The sequence below is a fragment of the Ischnura elegans genome, chromosome 3 (assembly GCF_921293095.1).
Source record: "Ischnura elegans chromosome 3, ioIscEleg1.1, whole genome shotgun sequence".
Classification (NCBI taxonomy): Eukaryota; Metazoa; Arthropoda; class Insecta; order Odonata; family Coenagrionidae; genus Ischnura; species Ischnura elegans.
Window position 1 is genome coordinate 103,088,477 of NC_060248.1, and position 18,777 is coordinate 103,107,253.

The 18,777-nt window shown below is 36.0% G+C and overlaps 1 protein-coding gene across 1 annotated transcript; it reads left to right on the forward strand.

Annotated features, from left to right (window-relative positions):
- The first annotated feature begins 75 nt into the window (after positions 1-75).
- Positions 76-18,029, forward strand: LOC124156274 (DNA repair-scaffolding protein-like). The gene is made up of 12 exons (XM_046530711.1): positions 76-688; positions 770-1,552; positions 2,690-2,922; positions 5,079-5,375; positions 7,060-7,205; positions 7,487-7,796; positions 8,711-8,989; positions 11,346-11,589; positions 12,388-12,664; positions 13,536-13,709; positions 15,510-15,739; positions 17,639-18,029. Exons 1-12 carry the CDS (start codon positions 635-637, stop codon positions 17,831-17,833), a joined length of 3,222 nt encoding a protein of 1,073 aa, XP_046386667.1. The 5' UTR covers positions 76-634; the 3' UTR covers positions 17,834-18,029.
- Positions 18,030-18,777: the final 748 nt, after the last annotated feature.

The window sequence follows — 18,777 nt, forward strand, 5'->3', positions numbered from 1 at the left end:
TTATTGTGGCTGGGAGGAAAAAGGGGGAGGGCTTGCAGTGGAATGAGATGGAGGGGAAGTGCGTCAACGACGCAGATAGGCGAATTAGGCCAGCGAGACTCGGGCGAGGTACGGAGGGTACGGAGTACAGGACGCTTTTGATTTATTATGAAAAGGAGAGGGATGTCGATTACAACATTATTTTCATTCTCAATATCACTCACCATTGATCACATCATGAAATTATTCTCCCCAAAGAAAAACAATAACTTTCTTTACCAACATCTCCATTACGTTTTCAGTGAAAAAATAACAGCGTATCCCGATAAAAAACTACACAAAGTTACACTGCATAAGTAAATGATGCTGTTGCCACCTCTTGAGCCCTGAGAGGCGATTCATAATAAATTCCTGTAGCTCTAAAGTTTACGTCGCGGAAGTCCACCTGTGATGTTGTTGTGATGGAGATTTCGTATGTCAACTGTTAACAAAGCGCGGCAATGGAAGAAAACAAGTATCATGTGTGGTGTGGTTGACGACATTCTGGAAGGAAAGTCATGATAAAATTTGGCTTTGACTTTAATTTAATTGTTAAATTAGCTACATTTGGCCACAAAATATCTCTAACTCCTCGCGTAATGAATATATAATTCGTATGTGCCGCAAGATTTTAATACCCAGGATGAAAAAACACAATCCAGCTTTTAAGGTAAATACAGGTATTACCTTATGGTGTAATGTATGTTGCACTCGAGCATTTTGTGTTTATGGATAAAATTTAATTGGACAGGGTTGGGAAAGCTGTATGGATGGTTTTACATCGGAAGATTCAGTTAAGCCTGGAACTACCCTGCAGTTTACTCCGGAATGTGACGGTGCTGTGGAAATTTTATGGAGTTCGTCTTCAGATGAAGAAAGCTGCAAAGCAAAAAATAAGAGAAAGAAAGTAGTGACTCGATTAAATTTCGATGAATGTATCAGCCACTCCTCAGGTCATGCTACTCCTTTATATTCAAGATATATGGAGGATGTCGAAACGTGTGAAAGAGAAAACAGCTGCAAACAGTCCTTCAAGCAGGAACTTTACGATTCATTTGGCTCTCCGAAAGATGATAATTCATTGCAACCTGCAGATGTTACCTTGCCATCTTCCCCTGTGATAATGAGACGGAAACGAAGAAGGTCTTTGAATGACGTCCCTCTTTCACCAGTGATTGAAAGAAAGTTTATGAAGAAAATACATAGAGCATCTGTGGGAGCTGTCAATACTCCCAGTAGTTTTGTGAAGTGCAGACTAGAGAGCAAATTTTCGCTCGATAACAGTTTATCATGTTCTAGTGCTGAGATGATAACACCTTTGAAAGATGGAGGGAATTTTCAACCCACTGGCATGACTCCATTTTTAGAAAATATGAATTTAAATTCGTTGAACATCAAGCCTGTGAGCACAGTAATGGATGGATTGTTATGCCCAGCCTTGCCATCAGCCAGGGTTTCCTCTCTTGTAGAGTCTTGCTGTTCACAAGATATTTTGGAAATCTCAGGAAGTGACGAGTCGCGTAACATGAAAAAGGTATTAGGTGATTTTATGTGTATTAAAAAAGAATTAATTGACGTTTATTCCCTAAAAAATTTTTGAAGAACTGCTCTTCTTTCACTCTTTGTCCTAAGAATTTTTCGGGTCGCTCTGGCCCCGCAGTACATAATGGTGAAACAATTTTATGAGTAGACTTATTGTTGGTGAGCCTAAAAGACTTCCTTAGTAGCCACCCAGTATGAGAACCATTGAATTGTCAATATTTGATTTTTTGTGGGGGGGACAAGCCCCCCCACAATGGTATATGTTGGGGGGGAGTCAATATCCCTTCTGTGACTCTTGATATTTATTATAGCACATAGTCGTATGAAAACATTGATGTGCCTGGACTCAAATAAGTGGGCCTCGTATATGTAAGTAGGAAGGCTATCACGAAAATATGTGTGCTGGGGCATAAAATATTAACGAATTCTAATATTAACCATTAAAAACATGATGTGGTAGCCCATGTTGAGTTTTTTGGGGTAGACAATATTGGGTCATTATGGGCTTTTATTGGCAGTTCATGGCCAATGAAATGGTCCAACATCAGTCCAAAATAGTTCATAATGTGTGTCATGCTTGTAGTTAGAGTAATCTGGTTGAAGTTATTGTCTTTAGCTCAGGGCAAACCTGACTATATATTTGATTTATGTTTAAACTAATTATTTTCCTCTGTTGAAAGCCTCGAAATGTATGAGAGAAAGGGATTTCCTTTGTTTCCACTTAATGATTAGTTGAACACCTGTTTCATGTCTTTTTCACCTAAGTGACTAGACCTTGATTTTTTCGTCATATTTTATTTTATATATAAAAGTATAAAAAATATATATAGTATAAAATTTTAGAAAATTATAAATGGAAATGATTCCCGAAGGGGAAGCAATGTATTATAACTGCTAGGTATGTTTTCCTACAATGGAGCAGGGTTCATTACTTGGTTTTGATAATGCCGCCATAAAACAGTTGAACATGTAGGTTGTGTTAATTTTCTGCAAAAAATGTTAAATTTTTACTGTTAAACTGGGTGGTGTGGAATGCATAGGTAGTATAGCATTTACCTACATTTCATGCGGAAAATACTTTCAGTTATTTTTCATTTCATTGTATGCTTATTATTGTATCATATTTCAGAATGGTGATTCTCAAGTTGATGCCAGATTAGAAAATGAAGAATTACCCTTATCTGCTATCATAACTATGTCTGGATCTCCTTCCTTACCAGCAAATGAAGCTCAGGAAGTTGGAGATGATACTTTTAATCCATGTTTAACATTACCCCCTCATTCAATGGAGACACCTAACAAGAGAGCCGTTTTTCCTGTGGAGGATCCTGAATCTGGAGGGAAAAGGAAGAGGCCTAAAAAGCAAGTTATTTTCCACTATCAGCTCATTTTTTGGAGCAAAAAAGTCTATTCTCTTTCCATTAGCTATTTTTCAATGATGATTATCAACTCGGTTTAATTTGATGACAGGTGATGTTCATGCTTTGGTTTACATTAATATGAAATTTCATGATGGCCTCATCTTAACACACTTCAAATGTTATGATATTGAGAGGACCTTAATATATACAGGGTGTGTTCCGAAAGTATGTAATGCAATTGAATTTCCTTTGCCGCTCCTATTGGTCGGAGTGGGATCAAACAACTTGAAGTAGGCGTAAGGCTTACGGGGACTCTGCTCTGTCCTACTCACATGCTTTGAGGTGGTTAAAGGCCTTTAAGAAGGGCCGGGAAGAGGTAAATCCCCAAAATTGCAAGAATGAACAAATCACAAATGAAATCAATGCTTATTGTCTTTTTAGACAGCAAAGGAGTGATCTTTAAGGAATTTGTTTCTCAATGACTGACAGTTAATGCTGCTTATTACATGTACATGACTCCGAAAAAAAGGTCATTAGGACGAGAAAAGACATCTCCGCTATTGGCAAATCCATCTCAACAAACCGCCATGCCACAGCGCTCTATGAGTCTGCGAGTTCCTGGCAAAACACAAGGTTCAAATGCTGTCCCAAACCCCTATAGTCCTGAAGTTGCCCCAGCAGACTTCTTTGTGTTACCTCAAATTGAGGCACCCCTGAAATGAACCCATTTTTCATCCTTAGAAGAGACACAATCAGTTGTTACGAGGACCTTTTGAGAGGTCCTCCTTCCTGGGTGCACACTGGTCATGGCAGAGTCACTGGAAAAAATATGTAAAAGCCCAAGGGCAGTACATACTTTGAAGAATTTAAAGTGATTCTGTAAATATGCTCAATAAATTAATTTTAAAAAATAATTGCATTACTTTCGGAATGCACCCTGTGTGTTCCTGGAGAACTTAAAGAATCATTAATTTGAAGTTTTTAAATGCCATAACGTAGACACACATGAGCTTCCATGTGCTTGAGAAATCACTGATGAACTGATGTCCTCAATGTATATATTTAAAAAATGTATGCTGATCACTTTGCGGTGAAAACCTGACTGAATTTAGAATATCGGTGGAGAATTTCCACCTTGACCTTGGCCAGAAAGTGTATGCAGTTAGATTTAGAGCATCTAATGCTACTGAATTGATTCATAGCATTTACATGCTAGTTAAAAAATATGAAATGGCTTCATCAATTGGCAAAAGGTTTTCCATGATAGGTATATGAGTTGAATGAGAGGAGGGGAAAAGGTTGTTGGGTCAGAAAGGAAAACGCTGAACAAAAAGCTGCTGCATCACCCTTAATGAAATAAAGGGTATTTCTGATGATTCACACTCAAGAGACACCATTGTATAGCAGGGCAAGTGTGTGGGTTGTAAAGGGGAACAGCTATTTTATCTGCTCAGCAATCAATGGTCAAATAAGTTCTCAGCTGTGAAGGGATAATGGTGACAAGAAGAAAAGCATATTTTGTTGCTATAATCCCACCCCAGCTGTTTGTATAGCTGCTCTGTAATTACTAGAAGAATTACCTTATGGAAATATCATTGCGTTATTAGTGTCATTTTTATGAGTGAACACATTTTTGTGGTACTAGAACTATTTATGTAATCTACATATGTACATATATTGAAAAGAAGTTACATACTTCTTTGATATTGTTTTTTTATTTTTGCTGTTCAATCCATGCAGAAAGTAAAAAAATTGAGTATTTACCCTATAGTTTGCTACCCTAATCTTATTTGTCCATCTTCCCTTCCAAGCTTTTAATATTAGTTTCTTACCTTAGCCCAACATGTTTAGGACTTTCTTCCCACATTTTTCCTTACCCTGAAATCTGAAGCAAAACAATTCTCCTATTTCTCTCCTCTTTCCTTAAAACACCCTCCGTAAGTCATGTTCCTAACCTGCATCCATAAATATTTTTGGATGAAGCGTTTTGAAATTTTGTTTACATCATGAGTGAAGTCATTGAAGAGACATTTCTCATTGATGTGCTCTTTTTCGTGGAAAATATTGTGATTCTGGGAGGTATAGTTTGATTTTTCTCTTAACTGATTCAATTTTTCCAGCAATCTAATCCTGTTATTATTATTAATTTCATTTTAGGGGTGGTCTTGCAATGCGTTTGCAAAGGCTTCTTAATCGGGAACAGTCATGGCAGAGAATGTGGCACCACGAGCAAATGGGAAAATCAAGCTCCTCTTCTGATGTACATCTTGTCCTGCAAGTAATGTCTCTCTGGACGGAGGCATCAAAGATTTTGGTCCATTGCTGTGTTGACTCCAAACCAAAGTTATCCAAAGGACAGCATGTTTTGGAAAATGCAGTCCTTTTACTCGAACCTTCATCTGTTGGAGAAAGAAGTATTAAGCCAGGATGCATCATTCATGTCTATCCACCATGGTATTATTTTCAGAGGTTTATTTTTTCCATGCTTATGAATTATAAAAAATTTCTGCGGAAAAAACTCATGTTTAGTGGAATATTGATAAAAATAGTTTGCATCTACTCATTTGTCATACCAAATACAATGGAAATATTTCTTTCTGGTCATAAATCAGCAATATAAGCATCTCTCAAATTGAATTTACTCTTGGGAAAAAATATATTTTTGCTGTTAATGCTGAGCTTGCATTAATCTTCTGATATTATGGTTAAGTTTCCCATTTATGCTCTAGATAAACATTTTACAAGGCTGTAAGAAATTAATTTTCATATCTTGAATCATTTCCAGCTGTTAGTTTTAAGAACCACTGCATGCTAGAAGCTTTGTTGTCCTAGCACTCAGATCCACTGTCTGCAGCATCATCTGGTTTCTATAGATACCACAACTGGTCTGGTTATATTTCTGATTGTTTTTATGGGCTTTTTGCAACCTTCTCCTTCATTGGCCTTTTGTTTCATTATTAATGCTGTTTTCTTAAACCATTCGTCCAATATAAAATAAGGCTGAGTTTCTTTATGTAGCATAATTGGTCACCTCCCCTTACCCTTTCAACCTTTGCTTACATCAAGAGGTTATTTTGCCTAACAATTTTGACGATTTTGTTTTTTGACTTTTCTGCCCAAGTCAACTGCCAAAGTCAAAGGTGATGGATGCATTCAGAGACCTATGATACTCTTTTTTTAACGTAGACCACTAAAAATTTGTTTTCATACTGTTTAGTTGAATGCCATCTTTCCAGTAGAAATACATTCAGTGAAAGTCTGGCCTGAAATGGATGTGTAAGATTCCATCAAGTACCATTTGCACCTGCCTCTTTAAACTAGCCGCTGGAAAATTCAGGAGGTTATTGAATTCTGGGATAATAAAAAACATTAGAATAGTATAAAACGTTTGATTTGGAGACACCTACTGCCATGCTAATCATATGGTGTTTAAATGAAGTGTCATGAAACTGGCAATGGAAAACTCCAGCCATAAACGTCCGTCCATATGAGAGTTGCATTTATCTCATTGGATGCCTCAACTTGCATGTGTATGAGTGCAATTCGTTGTGACGTTTGTGAACTAAAGAAAAATTGTGTAATTAAAACTTTTGGGCTATGTCGCCGCGTCAGATTTTGGGTGGCCCCAACGTTTCCCGACCGATGCTGGTCGCTTTCTCAAGTGAATCTGAAGAGGTGGGATTTAAAATTGGGAGGTAGTGGTTTTTGGATATCTGCAATATCTTCTAGTGGTTGGAGAATGATTTTTTCCCTGTCATCTTACTCTTAAGAATGTACTGTCTCTAGTGAAAATGATTGTTAAGGTTTTATGCATGTTTTCATTTTTACTTATAGGTGCTGAATAAAATATCATCTCATGATAAATCATGCAAACTGGCATAGCCATTGATAAATTTTCACGATTCGTTCATGTAAAATACCTCCTTAACCTCTGTATTATGCAATTTGGGTCAAAAAGTTTTCAAAAATTAAAAATAATTTCTTATCTGTGTCATTTATGAATAAACTTTTAAATAAAGAGACCGTAACATTCTTTCAGTTTAGATGGAATTTTCATATGTTATACCCTAGACTGTGGACTATGAATTGATTTTGTGTTACACGGTACTTGAATTTATTCTATTTGTTTATATTTCAGGCAAAGTTTGCTGATAAACAAGAATACAACCCTTCTGATTGGTGCTAATTTGATTAAAACTATACCCTCTCTTGGAGTTCAGCATCCAGTGAAGGTTTTAGAGAAGAAAATTGTAACTGAGACATTCACTTGCCATTGTGTTGAGGGTAGGAACAGTGTAATAAGTTTCGGAATGGAAACTTGACATTTTTAACTTTGCATAAAATGTTGAAAACACTATATTTTCTTATGCACTAAATGTTCTGATTATTATGTGTAATTATTTAAAGGTCATATTTGAGATATGATTTGCTGCTTTATGGGTCTTATGCTAGAAAAAAGCCTTACATTTATGATCTGTCAACATTGATTCAGTTTTCACTGATTTTTTAAATTTCTGCTCCTAACTTTTAAATAGTTCTTTCTAAATAAAAGTAATTTATTTTAGGTCAGCAATGCATACAAGAGGACAGGGAGTGCCCATTCAGGTTAGAATTTGGTGGCCTTGAATTCTTGAGCAAAGTCATGTCATGCTTAGTGTTGGACTCTAGTGAAAAAGAGAAGGAAGGCATGATAGAACCTCCATTGCTTTTGACTCAGTTACCTAATATTGATTTTGAGGGTAGCAAGCAATATGAGAGTGAACAGAAAATGCAGGGAACAATTTCACAAGTTGTTGCAGCCCATTCACAGAGGGAGGGCAGTGCAGTGTGTGACACATCTCTGATTGCAATGGTGCAAAGAGTCTTCTGTTACAGGTAAATCATTCTTTGTATTATGTATTGCATTTAAATTTGGTGGAATCTTTTAGTGGAAATGGAACTGGAAAAAATTATTGTCAGCATTAATTGAAATACATCTATGAAATAACCATTACCGTATTCCTCCTAATATAGTCCACCCCCCTAAATTTTTGGCTTGGGTTTCGGGAAAAAAAATGGGTTTTAATATAGTCCCCCCCTTAACTTTTATCATGGGCATTTTTGAAAAAAAATGGGGGACTATATTCAGACACATACAGTAATTTCATGCATGATACGTTACTTGGAGCTGGTAATTCTTTTATCCTGAAATTCAGATGGAACCCTTCAGCATCCATTTGATAGCTACGGGTTTTTTAGTAGCCCTGTTTGGAAGGTTATTAAATTATTACTCTGAGCTCAATAAAAAAATCTTATAATTAATAGTAGTGGGCATAACAATCAACAATAACGGGCGTAAAAAATACTTGTTAGGCATAAGTTAGCATTTCCACACTTCATATAGTCTAAAATAATATCTTTAAAGTGTATCTTCAATATTTCAATTTTTTGAGAGGGAATTTTGGGGTTCTTCAAACTTCAGTGACAAATAGTGAAGAATACTGAGGTGGTCAAAGTTATAAAACAAAGATTAGATAATTTATTGTAGTGTGGATTGCAAATATTCTACACTTCCTAATCTGAAACGATAATGAAAGTATTAGTTGACTCTACAAAACAGTGATCCTCCTTGTGATTTTTCCTGAAGATTAACTTAAATTATGTCTCTGATAATGAATGTTTGGTGAATTTCTGTTATTTGGTTGAAATGATTTCAATAATTTCTTGCTGGTGTTTGGTCTTTCACATGAACAATTAAGTTAATATAGTGGTTTTTAATGGTATATATTTATGAATTATTTTGTATTTAGAGGTGCTCAGCAGTCATCATCAGGAATGAAAAGGTCTCTCTCTTTGGCACAAAGTTCAACCAAGAGGTGGTCTGCTTTACTCCAGGATGCATCAGGAGAATTTTGTGAGGTTGAATTTGAATCTCAACCTGAAATTTTATCCCTGAATCAGCCTGATCCCCGAAGTGAACTCAGTGAAGGACCTTGGTGGGGTATCACATATGTTGGGCCATTACTCTGTGAGGGAGCTATATTTTGCATCAATGGTCTCCGAATTTTGAAAAGGTCTGAGGGAAACAGGTATGAAAGATTAATTAATTTATCATTTTGATGGCTGTATTGATTTGAATGTAAAATGGAAATGGAGGTGAATACAAGGGTCCCTGTGTCCTCATTTAGTGCTTTTTCCCCAATATTAGGTCTGAATTGACTTAGGTCAAAACAATTTTAAATGGTTAAGCTAAACACGATGGCAAATATTGTAGATCCTCAAGTATCTGTCATTTGATTAACGATTAATTTAATTACCGACCTATAATTTTCCTAGCCAGTCTCCCCAAATACTCCACTAATGATGTTTTCCTCCAGTTCCCCACCTCTAATGAACTAGTTATTCAACAGAATAGGCAGAAAAGTTACAAATAAAGCATTACGCAGAATCCAAGGTAAAATATGAATAACTATATGTTAGTGCTGTAAGTTGGGTAAAATTTATGTGAGTGTATGGTCGTAAATAATTGTTTACCTCATTCAATTATGCTTTTGTTCTTTTTCCTACATTGGAATGGATAGTTAAGCTCAATTGTGCTTTCCTCAGTGACGCAAAATTATTTAAAATTGTTGCTAAGTAGCCATAATGTGAATAAAAAATATGTAGCATTATGTATGAGAGAACAGGATTCAGTCTCCACTAGTTTTTATTTTTTTACCCAGTTGCCCTAATTTTGAGAGCAACAGATGTAGCAACCATGTAAGTACTCATCTTAACAGGCCTCATTCCTAAGTGGCATATGACATAATTTTCATCTTAAAAAAAAAAAAAATTCACACTTGATGCCAGGATAGATCCTCATGTATCTGTCATTTGATTAACGATTAATTTAATTTTCGACCTTTCACTTTCCTAGATAGTCTTCCCAAATACTCCACTAATGATGATTTCCTCCAGTTCCACACCTCTAATGAACTTTTTTTGAGGGGTTCAAAATAATGGAAGGATTAAGAAGTTTAGGGGAGGTGTTTTGTTTTGTGCTATGTTCCACTACATGTTTTTTGACCTCCTTTGACCTAATCTGACCCCTGGAAAGGGTCCCACGAGGCACCCGAAGTTGGCGACCCTGTATACCAAAAAAGTGGTTTGTTGCGATCACCTGGAGGCCTGAACGTGGATAACTATTGCTTTGATGAAAAAATTTCAAAGCAGTTCCAGGGGATGGTAGTCTATGTAAAATTAAAAAAAAGAAATGTCAAATTTTATATATTTTTAAAAGCCTTTCGTAGATAAATCTGTCAAAATATGTTTTTTGGTCTTGTGGAGTTTCTGTCAAGTAATTTAAAAGATGGTTCCTATCATAATGATTATGTATACAAATTTGTTATAAAGAAAAGGACTATTAAAAAAAGGAGGTCAAAAGAAGTGTCAATAAGCTTGTATTGGGATGCTGCCCAATGCGTAAAATCAACTCTTTACTTTTTTTTAGCTAAGGATATTTTGAACCTCTACTCTTTCCTGCATAATGAGTATGTAATCTTAGTTTTGCATTTTTTAGTTCTTGGAATCCAGTTTTGTTGTTAGTAAGTTACATTATCATTGGCAACTTGATTTATTGCTATTATGTCCTGCTGTAGTGGATGAGTTTTTATGTGATTGTGTCAAATGGACAAGGATAAATTACTGTATCTTACACAAAACTTGGTAGACTAGATGGTGGCTACAAACTTTCAAATCAAAATATACATTATAATAAATCAGGAATATTCTTAATACTTTCATCCTGCGACCAGCCATGACGTTCAAATAACTTGGGTATCAGCAAATATTAGACAATTGAGAAACGTATGAATGAAATTGATTATTGAGTGATATATCTTAATGTATGTATATATTTAATTTCATAGATACATACGTATAAACAGGGAATGAGGCTTGGTTCTTATAACAATCATCATAAACTAATAAGTTTAAAAATAGTTTGTCAACCAAAGTAAATTTATGAATACATGTACCCTGTCTGCATTAAATCAGATTTACAGTCTATACCCCTGAAGTTCTATTCCAACTAGCATCGTCATTAGCCGCTTATTGCTAGGTTGGATAATGCATGTTGCTGGTACATTTATTTTTGAAAAATATCCACCCTAGATTACTCATAAGATTACACCTAAGATAAGATGTCATAGATTGTAAGCTAATTCTAGGTTTGTATCCAAATCAGGCCACATTTTTACCCCATTTTTGGTTATTCCCATTGCCAACATCACTGTTATGCATGTCCATTTTGTGTTTTGCCTTATCATTTTCTCAACGAGCATCAATTTGAATAGTTGGCATTGTGTTAATCAGTGAGTGATGCGATTAGTAATTATAAGTTCTTAAACCTCACCCATTATCTGAAATTTAAATATAATCAGAGGATTTCCTCTTCTTTACCGATAGGCCGAGAGGTATATCAACTGTGATAAATGCCATTCATAAAGAAAGAAAGTCCAATGAAATGGAGGAAGGAATGGATGGTGGCTGTGATGAAAGATACAAAAGTGGACAGCTATTTGTGTACACGTTTGCCTATCAGAAAGGTGGATCTCTCGAGAGATTAAATGGTGATGTAATCAGAATTTCCTCATGGTCTCAGCCATTGGTTCAGAATCTCTATGATGTACTTCAAGAATGGAAAGGAAAGGTGAGAATTCATAGTCTATACAGCTCAGTAAATGAATGGACAAAATTTTGCCAGAGAATTTCTCCTAGCTATTGGGCACTACTTACAGATTATAAAAATGGAAATATAAAATTATTGCCATGTGCCTTGGGATACTAAAAGTGTTTCATTTAGTTAGTGAAATTAGTAGCTATAAAGCTTCTGGTGGCTGTTAACGAAGCTGATTATTACAGTGTATGCTTTCTTATTAATATGTAGGCAGTAGGAGATAGAGAAAAAACTCAAGTGGGGGGTGCAAAATATATTTTGAGTTGTCTTTACTTTTATCGTAATAAAAAATGATCAAGTCACAGGCAGAGTATAAGAACATTTTAAGTGATTATACACATGTAAAATTCAATGCCATCTTATAGTATAAAAAAGTTACAATTGTGGTTTTGCTATGTTCGGGTGGACCCGCAAGAGGGGGGGGGGGGGGGGTCACGTGCCCCCATCTGTATCCGCCACTGATTAGGTAATTATGGTTTGAGCAGGTTAGGATCGCTCATTTTGTCCATCATTATTTATTTAAAATACACATACCATTTCTATTGCACCATTTATTTATAGTATTCATTTCACAGGTTGTGATGCCGATATATTCCCAAATGCTTCGTTAAGACTAAAATATTTTGTGCATGCAGGTTACTGAAGTCATGGTTGAATTTTTAGTCATGTCAATCAATCTAATATGGATGTCAATTGCCTGCACATTATTCATTGATTTCTATTTGATGGTAGGCACTCGTGGTTAAGTTACTTTTTATTCATTCATTTCAGGAGAGTACAACCAAGGCAAATGATGGGAACAGAGTCACAGTTTTGGTGAAAGTTCTTTTTTCCCAGGCATCGGGCCAAGATAGCCCATGCCGTCTTTTTGTGACAGACCCCTCTCTTTGTGCCTTGAACTGCAAAGATGAAATTCCTCCCCTTTGGTTGCCAGTATCCATAAGGCCAACATGCTATGTGTCCCCCTTCTTGGCTACCATGCCTTTTCATCCTTTCTCTTCTGCTTCAGTACCTGTGCTTTGTCTTCAGGATGCTGAGTATTTCGGTGGCAAGTATTTTGCATTTAAGTATAATATTCCTCTACCTTTTTATCTATGTGAATGAGTGCAAACATATCAATTTGCTTTAGGTAAGTAAGAAATTTATCTATGGAAAGGGAGATTATTCTGCGTATCACAAATAATTCATAGGTGACTGCTCACTTTATTTTTGGGTGTATGTAAGGAAATTTTCTTATTTCCTTTTTATGTTTGTTACACATTAACAAAGTAGGAATTATTTAGAAAGAAGGTCATACGTGACTTGAGTTTTTGATGGCTCTATAAGCTTTTTTCCAAGTAAATACAATATGCTAACTTTGATTGGCTCCAGCTTTGAACTGAAGATGCAGATAGTTTCGAAAATGCCATTTCATTAACCAGAAAATATTTTTGGACACTACTAAAATTATTAAACCATGGATATTACTCACTTCTTGAAGTGGACCCAGAAACTGTTAATAGTGCTCTAACTTGAAATATTCGAATTTGGCTTGAGCACATTTTTCTGCAGTTGCAGTATGATATCATTTTAATAACTATGCTTTGTAGATGGACCTCCATGAAAATTCCATGTCTGTTAAACTTATTGCATAATTTCTCTAAAGATCCTCTCACTTAATGTCTCATCAGCATATCATGTTTGGCCATAAATGGAAAGTTCTTATTGCTCTCAATTGTGCAGTGTTCTTCCAATCATTTATGGATGTTTAATTTTGAAAAATTATTTGAAACTGATATATGATTCATATGATAATCCTTGAATATTCTTAGTTGCCTGATTTGGTGCTGCCTTGGCTACACCTTGTGCTAGTTTTAGAAATGGATGCAAGTCACATGTGACATATTAATCGGGTTTATTTCAAACTGGATTGGTTTCAGGTGAACTAATCTGTGATAAATTCAGCCATGTCCATGCTGATGGAGCTCAAGCATCTCCACCTTCTTGGATGGCAGCCCATGCTGAAGTCTTGGCTTTCATTCATTCTTCCCCTCTTCCTCGTGTCCCTCCATTGCAGCACAACTCAATGCCTGGTGATGTTGTCTCTGTTGTAGGTAAGCAGGGGATTGTAAAAACTAGAGTTTTATATGCTTTTACCATTTAGTCACTTGTTTATTCAATCATTGCTGTGGTGGGGCTAAGTAAGTCCTTGCCTGCCAAACTGAAGGTCATGGGTTTCTAGTCCTGTCTGGACATGGGTGTTTTGTCTAAATATATGTTGTTCGTACTTGGGAGCATCTCTAATCATAAGTGGCATTATTATTGCTCCCATCATCATAGCCACTTACTGTTTCATGAATCATAAGTTAAAAAAAGCATTAGTATATTTTTGAATTTATTCTTTTCCTTTGTAACATCAGATTTTAAGGTGGTGAAGAATGAAGAGCATTGAAATGATAAGGTTTTCTTTTTTATGGCTGAGGGGAAACAACTTGATTTGGAAACTCCAGTTACTTGTCTATGTAATTCTGCAGTCAGTTTACTGTTACTGTTCAGGATATTAGACAAGAAAATTTTTCTGAATTCACTCCGTACAGTCACCCCCTCCCCTTCCATGCAACTCTTGTAAGACACCCAGTGTGCTCACAAGGTCCCTGAGGACTGTTAACCCGTCAACGCCCACTGTTGCCATATGGCACCCAGTGCAGTGCAGAGCCAATACTCCTGCAATGCATTTAATATGCGTATTGTAGCCTACATTTTGGTGCACATACTTAGTAGAAGGTTTCCTCTATTATTCAGTCAGTTTGAATTGTTCATTGTGTTAAGGTCATATGTATCATATTTTTAAAAGTGAAATATTTGTGAATAAAAAAAAAACTTTGGGCGCTGACGGGTTAATACAACATCATTTAGAGCATGGGTGGCCAACCAAATGAACTTGTGGAGCACTTTGAAAATGTATTATTACTCAGCTGGCCACTCATGAAATCATGTACAGTTGCTTTTTGAATGAATGAATGTGCAAGTAATGCATATTTAATTCATTGCTTTTACTGCTATAGCCATTGTAAAATAATAATATTTTTAAAAATGTGTTGAATTATGCTGGTGGGAAAAATGTGTACGGCATGTGGGTAGCTGGTTGGCCACCCCTAATTTGACTCCCCTAAATGACTCTTACCATACCTGCTGAAGTGCGGTGCAATGCTGAACACTGACCTACTCTAAACTGGCTGATCTCATCCACTCTGCTACATGCTGCAACCCCTCATTACTTGAATATATTGTCACTTTTTTGGCGAGTAGCCACTATATCTCAAGGTATTCCGACCAACTATAACCTTTTACATTCACTTAATTTTGGAAGCTGATCAGCCCTAATGATAGCAGGGGAATGTAGAACTCTCATCTGGATCCTGTAAAAAGGATAGATGCCATAATTGGAAAGATTTCCAAATACATGTATGAATTTTATGAAGATGTTCATTAAGTGAAAAGCTAATTGTAAGAGCCTTTATGGATGATAATGGATATTTGGATCGAGAAGATAAGGAATCGTATGAAGACATTCAAAGAGTTGAAGGTCTGACTGTTTGGAAGTAGAGTGAAAGGCCATATCAAAGTAACAAAAAGGGGATTCCATTGGTATTGATTAGAGTGCTGAAGATGTTCCTTTTTTCATCTTCAAATTCAATAACACTTCATTTGGATGCGTAACTTGGGACCAAGGAGTACTTCAACAATCTAAAAAAACTAAAAATCACTGGTAGTTAGAGCAGGTGACTCAGGCCTGAGAGAAATCTCTTTGAAGATTTTTTTTATATTACCTAGGTGGTTGATTTTAATTGTTCTTTTGATAACCATGCTGTACACTTCTAACCATGCTCTACACCATTTTTTTCTGATCATAGGAAATGTTGTTGGTGTGGACGAGGAAACTGCTTATACCTGGCCTGCTTGTAAATTCTGTGGAAATGATCGCCTTAGTAAATCACATCTTCCCAGCACTAGCAATCAGCTACCTATGTACTATTGCTTTCAGTGTAAAACAACTGTAGAAAAACCGCTCAACAAGATGTCTTTGGATGCTTATATTGCGTGCAACTCCCTGCCTTCTGAACACTGTAGGATTAAATTAAAGGTAAGAAAAAGGAATCAAGGTTTGGCAGTGATCTATAATGTTTTTTGCTATATTTTAATAAAAATGGTGGACAGCTTCTGGGCCAAAGCAAGAAAAACTTAGTGGGTAGGGTTTGTTATAGGTTGAGGGGAATACATTTTGATGGATAATTTTAAGGAGGTACTCCTAATACTATATCTCAGAAACACTTTTACTCTCGTTTTAAGTAGGGATAAGGGAATGTATCATGCTTCATTCCTAGGATGCAACAATATCAAATTAGGAGGCTGGTATATAGCAGTTTCCCAATGTTTTCTTGGGGATCTTTTACGATGTTTGTAATTTTTAACATAATTCTAGACACTTGACATTTTATTCTCCCAGAATGCGTGGTTGGAATTCCCTAGGGAAATGTTTTTCTGAATAGTTTTGTAAAGTTAGAGTAATTTCTATGAGAATCCTTGGCAGAAAAAATTACTTATCCTCCCAATCAAACAGGAATCTTTGAATTTGAGTGCCGATAGATAGCCATTATGCAGAAATTTCTCAGCTAAAAAAAAGGGCATAATATCTTCAAATGTATGGAGATAAATGATCATTATGATCTAGTAAGATCATCATCGTCCACTAATTAGGTGAGGTAATTTTGGCAATTTTTAGACCCTCCCCTCTTAATGAGATATGTATCCTGAGATTTGGCCCCATTCCCTCAAATCTCACATGAGATTGTTCATAATGCAAATCCATCCATCCTGCCGACCAGCATTGCCAGTCCGTGGAAATAACTGTACGTGAGGCAGTACGAGTGCGATCTCCACGGATTAAGTTTGGCAACACTGCGAGCTGGAGAGCGATGTTCACGGCACGAAATTCGGAGAGAGACTGCGACCTCCTACACACTTTCACCTGCCACTCTTCTGCGATTGGCTAGGAGAGTGGGTGGGCCTCGAGAGCAGTTGGGAAAAAGGGTGCCTCCTAATCCTTTTGTTAAGAGCAGAAAGAATGGTGATTGAGTTTAAGGATAATGGGTCAGTATGTCTGTGTACCAAGATAGTTTACATAAAGCTGACGAAAGAGTATGCAAGAACCAAGAAAGGCTATAAAAAATTATGATGAATTTTTCAATTTTTGTAGATCATTTATGAGGAAAACTGAGATGAGAAACTGAGTGAGTCAAATTATAGAAATTTGAAAGGGGCACTGATGACTATGAAACAACTATGTATTGCGATATTGTAGTAATAATCCCATTACTAATGAATGTAGATAGGTGATTTTGTTGTTATGAGATATTTAAGAATAATTACTGCATATTCTGGCATATAAGATGGCTTTTTTTACCCCGGAAAATTTCTTAAAAGTCAGAGGTCTTCTCATGTGGCAAGTTAGATCTCAGAGTGCAAGTTTTCAAACTTTTCTGGTGGACTATGGGAGCTTTGGTCGCTGCATACAATGGGGGGGTGGGGTGGGGGGGGGGCTAAAAAAAATCTGTGTCTACCTTACGCAGTTAGTGTATAAAAGCAGCAAAGGCAGTGCTGTTCAAGGAATAATGATTTAATACTGGTACATTAAGCATAGCCCAAAATCTTTATTTTACCTAGAAAAATTGGAGGTTGTCTTTTACATCCAGTAGTCTCGCTCACCAGAATATACGGTTATTTAAATTAGAAATTAGTCTAAGCTCTCTCACAATAAACTTTTGGGAATTCGTTTTTACAATGTCATGGAGTTAATAAAAATACATCAAAATTAGATGGATAATTCAAAATTGGATACAGAATGGATATCCATAGTTTACATGTTGCTAAGAGCTAAAAAGGTGACTATAATCAATAACAAGATACATATTTGTTATGCTATTTTTGTTTTGATATTCTAAAATGTACTGGTATGTAATTTATTATTTTTCTCTTATTTCAGATGTGCCAGAAGTCAATATCGGAGTTACTTCCTGAAAAGGATGGTGATGTGGGTTATGAACTGGCTTGCATTCTCGGAAAGTTAATAGGGCCCCTTATTTGCGTTTTGATCAGCTCATGTAGAAGTGTGCAGCTACGCCAAAAGGATGATGTCACATTTGTATTAGAAGAACTGCTATGTTTTATGAGTGTGTAGTAATGGAAAAATCAATCCCACACTAATGCAAAGGTTAATTACAAAACATTAGAATTTTTAATCCTCAATTAACTTATTGTTTTCATTGTTTATTTCTTTTAGTTATTGCCATAAAATCTGCATCATTAGCAAAAAATACCATGTACACGTGATGTAATGTGGTTGTATATTTTATAAATTGACTTTATATATTTAATTTGATATTCTAACTAATTTTCCTCATTGAAATTTTGCTCATCTCAAAATAACTGATGCTTGTTGGTTTCCTTAATACATACATTTTTAAATAAAAAATCAAGGCACAAAAGAATGTCACAATAATCATCCATAAAAATGGAAACAAGTGACTACAACACTCTGGCGATTAAAGATATTTGATGAAATTACATACCTAGAATAAGAACTTTCATTATCTGTAACTGTAATGCACAATCCTTAAAAAAAAGACACTGAATTAGATAAAGTTTTTCTGAGGTTGGTGAAAATGAGAGAATGTTGTAATAAAGTGCTTCTTGGGTCATGGGAAGCAGGGATGGAGGATCAAAAGATTTCTTAAAAAGTTTAGATTGTGAAATCATTAAAGGCATCCCAGGCATGGCTCTATGGGCTTAGTGTGACGTTGTACCCAGTTAGGTCCATTGGATGTAGTTATAGGTCTTCTTAGTTCTATTTGTCAAGAGTAGACTAATACCATTTTTGGGTTTCTTCTACACTCACTTTCCTTAATTAGCCAAAATTCCATTAGCAACTAGTTAATTTCTCCTTTTAAATAAAATTCTAATTATTATTGCAATAGAAGACTGTGATGAATATTTTTTATGGGAATCTCATATTTGGCAGTGGTGGAGGTAGTAGCATAGGAAGGGGGGAGAGAGAAGAAAGGGACGACAGGAAGAAATATGCTTGGCAAGTTCTTGAGGTATCTCCAGGTATTCTTAGAACTG

Bases quoted from the DNA above. Each gene is read 5' to 3' on its own strand.
- LOC124156274 (XM_046530711.1), top strand. From the start codon at position 635: ATGTGCCGCAAGATTTTAATACCCAGGATGAAAAAACACAATCCAGCT. The intron at 5,376-7,059 runs GTATTATTTTCA...TTTATATTTCAG, and splicing joins ATTCATGTCTATCCACCATG to GCAAAGTTTGCTGATAAACA. The intron at 11,590-12,387 runs GTGAGAATTCAT...CATTCATTTCAG, and splicing joins TTCAAGAATGGAAAGGAAAG to GAGAGTACAACCAAGGCAAA.